Source organism: Papaver somniferum, chromosome 5, assembly GCF_003573695.1.
Source record: "Papaver somniferum cultivar HN1 chromosome 5, ASM357369v1, whole genome shotgun sequence".
Lineage (NCBI taxonomy): Eukaryota > Viridiplantae > Streptophyta > Magnoliopsida > Ranunculales > Papaveraceae > Papaver > Papaver somniferum.
Window position 1 is genome coordinate 148,955,250 of NC_039362.1, and position 8,825 is coordinate 148,964,074.

The 8,825-nt window shown below is 37.3% G+C and overlaps 1 protein-coding gene and 1 long non-coding RNA gene across 14 annotated transcripts; one reads left to right on the top strand and one right to left on the bottom strand.

Moving 5' to 3' along the window:
- The first annotated feature begins 400 nt into the window (after positions 1-400).
- On the top strand, positions 401-1,600 carry LOC113279847 (aspartate, glycine, lysine and serine-rich protein-like). Its single transcript, XM_026528498.1, has 3 exons — positions 401-532; positions 647-771; positions 1,243-1,600. The coding sequence occupies exons 1-3, from the start codon at positions 401-403 to the stop codon at positions 1,598-1,600; spliced, it is 615 nt and encodes a 204-aa protein (XP_026384283.1).
- Positions 1,601-2,155: 555 nt separating this feature from the next.
- LOC113283155 lies at positions 2,156-6,100 on the bottom strand. Of its 13 annotated transcripts, none has more exons than XR_003327357.1 (8): positions 5,811-6,100; positions 5,525-5,576; positions 5,166-5,256; positions 5,022-5,077; positions 4,043-4,912; positions 3,309-3,724; positions 2,469-2,766; positions 2,156-2,346 (listed from the first exon to the last, which is right to left on the bottom strand). It is a non-coding gene; the product is annotated as an uncharacterized LOC113283155 (long non-coding RNA). The 13 variants fall into 13 exon arrangements; XR_003327360.1 differs by lacking the exon at positions 2,156-2,346 and having other exon boundaries at positions 2,443-2,766; positions 4,043-4,703; positions 4,783-4,912; XR_003327366.1 differs by lacking the exon at positions 2,156-2,346 and having other exon boundaries at positions 2,443-2,766; positions 3,309-4,106; positions 4,219-4,335; positions 4,529-4,912.
- Between the last annotated feature and the right edge of the window lie 2,725 nt (positions 6,101-8,825).

An 8,825-nucleotide genomic window follows, 5' to 3' on the forward strand; every position in this document is an offset into this window, starting at 1 on the left:
ACCTTTCCTAGGTGGGTGAGAAAAGGAGAGATTTGTTTTGTAGTTTAAATAGACAGTTGACACTGGAGTCCAATATATATGTTTTCTCGCAAATAACTTGTCTCCACAATGCTTGTATGTCTGCAGAATATCTCGAATGCCACTTTCCCAATAAAGATCTATACATGAGTCTCAAATTCCTTATTCCAAGTCAATACAACGCAGAATAACACTATCATCGATACCAATAGAACCCTCTAATTCTCCAAGGGTATCTTAACCAACAGACGGATATAACTACTGTCTAATTCTAGATTTCAGTGTTGTTCTCTAGATTTCAGTGCTGTTATTAGGACCCTTTGAAGCCTGTTAACTTTTTTTGCTTTATATTCATATCACTTGTTCTTTCTAGTGAGGAAGCATGGTTGAGATTACAGAATTGATGTCAACGAGACCTCCTATTCCCTCTCAAGATGCATCTCAATCCGTGCAACAAAGGGTCAGGGTTGTTATATCTCCGCCACCTCCATCTCCACCATCTTCTCAACCTGAGGTCAGGGAAAGTATGAAGCGGAACAGAACATCTTCGGTAGAAAAATCACCAAAGAACTGATGAAGTAGAATGATCACCTGAGTCCTGACTCTTAATCGAAATCATATTTATCAGAGTTTCTTACATTCTGTTACAAGATATGGCAAATACCAGCGCAAAACTAACAAGTCTCACTCAAATGTCCAGAGCCTGTCACCAACAGACAGGACTGCGAATATATCTTTGAGAGTTCTTACACCGTATAAGCTACCAGTAAATTTATACATAGTAGTCTAAATAAATACCTAAAGATATATACATTCATTATTCAAGATCGTTGTTGACATGTTGTTGGATTGGCATTCTATAGATATGGATACATCTGACTGAGTATGCAGATCCAAATCCCAGTGACTACCACCACCACTACTTCTTCACTACCTTTTGCTTTTCTCCTACATTCTTTTTGGCCGTCTGTTTTATGGAGTTGTCTTTATATATCTCTATAGTGTCACACTTTGAATTGATTAATCAAAAACCATTATGGCCATTCAACTAGTACTCTAAAACTCTTTTTGTTTCTCTCTTTACTCAACTTGTTGTGATATTACTTGTATGCAGATTTATTTGGTGATCTTAGTACTTATTCCATCATCGTAGATGATGATTGAAGAAGAAGGTCAATATGAAGAGCTGCAATGCTTGTTAGTTGTTGGCTAAGAAAGCTAAAGTTGTGGAATTTGTGGTCGTGGAATTTGTGGTCGCGTTGGTGATGCTGGAGGTCGGGGTGGTAGTGTCACTGGAGGTCGTGGTGGTGAAACTGGTGGTCGTGGTCGGGGTGGTGGAAATGTTGGCGGTCGTGTTGGTGGTGTAACTGGAGGTCGTGGTGGTGGTGTAACTGGAGGTCTTGGAGGCGGTGAAACTAGAGATCGTGTTGGTGAAACTGGAGATCGTGGTGGTGGTGGTGGTGGTATTTGTGTTTGGGGAAGAGGAAGAGGAACACCAACAGCAGCACCCATATCTTCGACTCCTTCTCCTCCTTCAATTTCTGAAGTTTGTTCATCTTCTGGATCACCAAACGTGGATTGACTTGCTGGTCGTGGTGTAACTGGAGATCATGGTGCTGGTGGTGGTGTAGCTGGAGGTCATGGCGGTGGTGGTGTTTGGGGTAGAGGTACAACACCAGCAGCACCCGTTTATTCGACTTCTCCTTCAATTTCTGAAGTAGGTTCATCTTATGGATCACCAAACGTAGATTTACTTGCTCAAGAAGTGCAGAAAACTCTTAACTGTACAACAAGAACCAGCAGTTTCTCTTGTTAGTTTAGTTCCTGTAATTCACTTTCATCATCTCAGACATAGCCCATTCTGTTGTACTTGATGATGTATCTGTTCCTGCAGAAAAAAAAACGGTTATACCCGTCACCCTACCCGACCCGCCAGAGAATGGGTTGGGTAGGATCTTACCCGTTTAATGGCGGGTAGGGTGGCGGGTGAAATTTTTCTTAACCGCCAATAAACGGGTAGGGTGGCGGGTATAGGCCATATCCTACCCACCCTACCCGTTGTGCAGCCCTAGATACAAGGAAACGAAGAACTTACTAAGTTGTATCGCAAAATAAAAGATATCACTTCTAGGAAAAGTTCACTTTTGGTGGTCTCAGAATCCATGTTTTCTATTAATGGAAACCCACCTACAAACAATAACATCTTAAATCTACTCTCAACTAAATCAAAAACTACAATTCTACAAATATATAAATATACTCAAAACCCTGGCTACCTGATCAAGGTAAAGCCATCAGCAAGGCAGAAATTTGCTGCCGAACTTTTATCTACAACCAAGAATAATTCGATTAGATATAACAGATAACCAAAACCCTTACACCCAAACCTTAAAATCAAAAAATCATTTAAAATAAACAAGAAAATTATACGAATCAAGGTTTCACAATACCAATTTTAAATTGAGTCGCACAGGGTGGCACCAAGGGTGCAAAATCAGACTGGCAAGAATAACACCAAATCCTTTTCATTCCATTGTCTTCCAAGTGCATACTCGAATACAAGATATTTTCGGTTCCCAGATACATCAGAAAGACAAAGACCGAGACTCTCTCTATCGTGTACTAAAAAAGAAGAAAGGGATTGGAGTACACTGCACATAGATGTAGATCTTTTTCATCCTCCCCCTCTTCTTGAGCAAGGTGGCAAGACTTTCAGAACCAAGCCTTCTAAGTTGAACGTGTACATACCTGACACAGGTCAAAGTCAGCAAGCTTGATACATCCTTTATTATCAACAAGAATATTTGCACCCTGAACATGACAGCAACTAACTGTATATGGAAGGACTGACTAAATTGAGTGAGTGAAAGGAGTGAATGTCATTGAGAAATACAAGCTAAATAAGATACCTTAATGTCATTGTGAAATACAATCTAAATAAGATACCTTAATGTCATGATTATTTTAAAACATGTGCATCTCTTTCCAGTTTTCAAATCCTTGTGCTTTGACAATGACATGATAAAGATACTAAAAGAGAAAATCTCGATCCATACACATCATAACAAAAACTATCAACCTTGGAATGTACTCCATTGTGCAGCCTCTCGCAATACTATTAAATAGACCGACACCAAGCATAAATTTGGAATTAGGCATGTAACTATTTTCTTTTTTACCTTCAAAGTATTAGTTGCTCAAGATTCAGAGGTAGAAAACATGAAATTCTCATACTTCATACAAATCAGTCAAGGAAAACAACAAAAAAACTCTAAAAAGAGAACAAATACCTTAAACTTTTATTTCCAAATTCATGCTTACTGTAGGTTACTGTATGCTGAGTTAGCTTGCATTATTAACTGAGTAACTGGATCCACAATCTGATGCCCAATCTTATCAAAACTTTCTTTCAGCTCCTCTCAGAGGTTAGCTTTCTATTTGCTATTGTCCAACTACTTCCTCCATCAAAAAATGCTCAGCCACCACCTGTGCATGTCCATAAGTTAATGATTTGCTTATGTTTGCTGTTCTGAGCTTCATACAGATGTTAATGATTTGCTGTGAGGGCTGACTTTCGAATGTTATGTGAACACGCGTTGCTTGGACAGTAGCCTCGTACTACTATGAAGTGGTAGTATAACTTGTTAGAGTAACAGAATCATTCACCTCAAGCTATCAATTGAGCATAGGGCAGAAGGAATCACAACTGTAAGATGAGGGATAACACCATTGAACTATGCGTTAACAAAACAAAATGCATTAAAAGTGGCAGACAGGGACTATCAACATGAAGACCCATTACTCAAAAACCTCTTTAAAGTCCAACACAAGAATCAAAATTTAAGGCACATTCACAATTTCATTACTTAACTTGGGTCACTAACAACTGAGAAGGGATAAGATATAACACTGGAATACATGCAATGACTAGTCTTGGTAACTACACTGCCAAGATGCTTCTTTCCTCAGATTAATGCACATAGATATTTCAGTACAGGGAATTACACAGAAGATAAACACTGACCTCTGCAATCCACTTCCATATGAGCATCCAACAATGAAACTGACTCGAGGCATCTGTTCTAATACTTGCTTATATATACCCACAAAGACGACAATAAAAGAACATGATCATCATTCATCATACGAAATACAGATGCCATCATAGCCAATAAAGATGTAAATACCAGAATAACGTACATGTTCTTGATAGTAGCTGTTTTCGCCAAGTAATGGATGAACATTCCACCAGAGGCTCTAAGGAGATACACTTAGTAATTTCAGTGACAAGGGATAAATGATCAGGTGCAGCCTCGTCTGAATCGCCCATTTGATTAAAAGAGAAAGATAAGACACATGAAGCAAGGGATGCTACACAAAATGGATATAAATAACCTTATAGTTTCTGTACAAGACAACTTATAAGCAAACTGAAGATAACTTAAATCTAAAAGCATAAAAACTAAAATGATGCTTAGCTTAAAAATCTGTCTCAAAGATCTTCAACTACCTCACATTTGTCTTTTCCATACCATCCATCAATTCATCTCCATATACAGGGGATCAAGCAGCCAATACCAACTTATGAGCATGAAACTTTTCGCTAGCTTAAAAATATGTCTCAAAGAACCTTCCTGATTCTCAAGTAGCATACCAAAGTGGGATCCAATATCGGAGTCTGGAACCTGGATTAACTGTAATCTTTAGCAATCTGTTGTACATACTATCAATTGTTAAAGCTAACCTGGTGCACAATGACATAACCTGGAGGAATAACTAGCATATTACAGAAAGCAGTGGATCCCCATTTCAGAAAAGCAAGTCTCTCCTTGTTTTTCTCAAATACAATCTTCATGTTATCCTCCAACACATTTTCTGCTCTAGTCACATCGACCTGAACAGAATGATCAATGCCAAGATGCTTCTTTCCTCAGATTAATTCACAGAGTTAATGCACATGGATATTTCAGTACAAGGCATTCCACAGAAGAGTAAACACTGACCTCTGCAATCCACTTCCATATGGGTATCCAACGACGGAACTGTGATACAAACGCACCTAAAAGAGAAACATCGACTACGACTTGAAGTACCACAAAAAATAGGCATTGCAGTATAGGCACACAAAGGAATTCTTAGTTTCTTACCAGCCAGCTTTCACTTCAACTAACCCATGGGAAGGCTTCCTTTGACTTCATTTGTTCCTCTGGATCTATGACGTTAATACATTTTCCGTTTCTGGAATTTATATTACCACACATCAAATGGCAAAAGTGCAACAAAAACTCAAGCATGGCTCAAAACATTAGTTCATGGGAAATAGTACAGTTAATCCAACAATTTTGGTATATCTTGTCTTGTTTGCAATTACATATGTGAGTAGTTAAGGTTACATGTCACACTCATATTGATGCAGTAGATTTTAGAAAAACAAAGCAGGACAGAAAGAATCATTTGGAAATTGTAATATTTTTGTTAGCAAAAATCTACTAAAAAATTAACTCACCCTAGATTCGCATGCTCCCATCCTCTGAACCCGTTAGTATGAACCTATCAAACTGAAGCATAAAATTATATCACTTGTATGAAATGAAAATTTTAAACTCATTAGGGGGAAATTCTCTTGAATTAACAACTAAAGGTAAAGCAACAAATTAAAACCCTCAACTGATTGAAGATTGAAGAAGACTATTTAAGCATCGACCAGTTATCAACCAAATCATCAGAGATTAAACCACGAATTTATCCCATTTTGTTATCATAAAATCTGATAAAATAATTAAGAAATTTACCCGGTGACATCGATTCAATCTCTTCAAGCAAAAGACCGCCGTGACTGTATAGATAATCTAGGAAGGAGAAATTTGTCTAGTTTTCTCCATGGTGACGTGGTTTTAGAACTGTTATCTAGGGTTTTGATTTTGGGATTTAAATGGTTTGAAATTCCAGCGGGATGAAATGAAAAATGAAACAGATAGACCTGACTTTAAATCTCGACCTAAACAGATAACGAATTATTGACGATAGCAAACCATCATTTTTGTCCGGAAAAACCAGGGTTCATCCGCGACGAGAGATAGGAGAGAAATTTTCCTTCTCTTTTTCAAATTTATACGGCTCGCGATACAGGTGCGACTTTTTTTTTTAGGATACACGCGGTATTGACGAAAAAGATCCTACCCGACTCCGGTATATTGGAAATTTCGTGGTAGTTTATGTAACTATTTTCTAGCCGTGGTATTGGACATGAATACCCCCAAATGTGCCTTCCAAACACAATTTAACCAACTAGTTAAAGAGTTGTTCAATTGCAATATTCTCATGGATTTATACAAGAACACAATTGAAGAAAAATCGGTTTGATTCACTCGAATCGATACATGAACATTATAGCCACGGTTTGCAAAGTTTGCATTCCTTATTGATAAATGTTTTAGGTTCATGTACAACCGATTTTAGAAAGTAACCTCTTAAGTATGCGTACTTAAGTAACCAGATTTGAGTTTGTTTTAGTTTTCAAACTCAGCAGAAATTCACTGACGTGAACTTTCCGCCAGTATGCGTACGGGTACGCGTACTTTACGTAACCGGATGAGTTTGGTTTTGGTTTTCAAACTCAGCAGAAATTCACGGACGTGAACTTCCGCCAGTATGCATACGGGTACGCATATTTACCCAGTCTCCTACAACCTTTTTTGTATATACACAAGTATGCATACTTTAGGCTCCCGGTTTTGGACTTATACACTAATGTGCGAACACACCATGCTTATATCCAAAGATGGTTACAAGATTATAAACTTTGTATTTCAATCATTGAAACATTCTTCTATAATGACAATAGCCGTTTTCACACACTATTAGCATCAAAGCAATTTTCAAGATATTCAAATAATCATTATCGAAACATTCCAAGTCTTACACCAAATGATTGTATCACACAAACCATGTAAGATGTTACTCGGCAATTTTCTCATGATATAAGATGAACTTGGTCGAAGCGAAAGCTTACCAACACGTATTTCGAGAAATATGTACGCGAGATATACTCAGCTCGAAATCTCAAATGTGTATAGAGAAAACTATATCGTAACACGACTTATGTCTCAATATAGAAGATATAGAAGAAATAGACTTTCCAAGTGATAGATGAGTTTAAGTCTCCACGTACCTTTTGTCGATGAAGTTCCACAAGCTCTCCTTAGTAGTTTTTCGTCTTCAAGTGATAAACGCCGTGAAGTCTAAACTCAACTACACAAACTATGTCCTAGTCCGAGACATCTATAAATAGGTTATAAATCAAGACTTATAGTTTTGATCACTAACATTGACAAACATGCTTGAGATAACAACACATGCGAGTTCGACCGAGCAGTGCTCTAACATAACCCAAAAGCAGTAAAAATCCTTGAAAGAGGAAAACTCTATTTTAGTAAGAAAATCTTATGTGTCTACCACTAATTCTCAGACAGAATTACAATACATGAAGAAAAGTTCTCCAAAGGAAGTCCCTGCTAGGAAGTGTTTACATAACTTGCAGTCTTCTAATAGGAATATGAATTTAATACATGTTCGGTCCAATATGTTTCTCCTCCAGAACCTGTTCTTTCTGTGGGAAAAAGAATCACTATGTTCAACATTGTTTTGCGAGAAAAAAACAGATTTCTGATCTTCAAAATCTACTTCTTTTTACAGTCGACAGAGTAAATTGTCTGACGACCTCTATAATGGATTTCATTCCTACAGAAACCCAGAACTCTCATAAAAGGGATTTCAATGGTCACTCATATCGAAATCTCTACAGGGATCGTGTTTCTCCTCATGGTGCAAATTCTTACACCACTAAAACACACATTCCCAGTGTTTATGAGAACAAGTCTGGTAGATCTAAGACTAGAAGGTGGAGACCTCTCTCTTCTAATCCTTTGGAACAAATTTCTAGAGGTCCTAGACTTAATCCTCATAAAAATCCCTTTGATGGATTTTCTAAAAAGGTTATGTCAAATTCTTCTAGAATAAGAAATAGCCGAAGGAAGGTAAGAAATACTAGGTTCAAACTCTCATATAGTATTCACAACTCATATCTCAATACTCATGGTGGGATTACATCTCACGTTGATACCTAGCTCTAAGTAATTTCATCCTTGTATCTAACTTGAGAGTTGCAAGGATAACATTTGCGAGATGCTTAAGTCTATTGTTGATTACCATTTGTCTTGTGGTGACTTTGTTATTTTCCTGTTATGTGAAGGTTGAGTCATTTCTTGACTTCTTGTAACTAGTATATCTCTTCCTTATGCTCTGATTAAATATTCTATCTATTGAGCCATGATGGTGAGAGATATTTAAAAACAGGGAGTATTTCCTTTTTCTTGGATCTTTTCTGATCCACTTACCTTTCTCATCTAGTCCACTAACGTCCGTGTCTTTCTTGGGATTTTTAGGGTTTCCACAACAAGGGTATCCTTCTCTTGTTTGTAAATATATTTATATTGTTTTTCCTTCCCTAATAATATACATAAAAAACGGAGTGGATAAATCCTCAAGAAATCAAGAAGTAGTGAATCTTGAGATGGAAGAAGACATTAAGGGATGCGATTTTGTTCAAGAACTTGTCTTGAGAAAGATGATTGAAAGGAAAGAGTATAACTCTTGGATTGGAGAATCTGTTAAGGATTTAATTCTTTTTCAGAATGACTCTAGGGTCGAATTTGCAAATCTTCACATGCAAATAAATCATCTTATTGATAGTTAGACCAAAATCCTTGATGATCAAAAGATCTTGATCAGGAATCAGAAGAAACTCA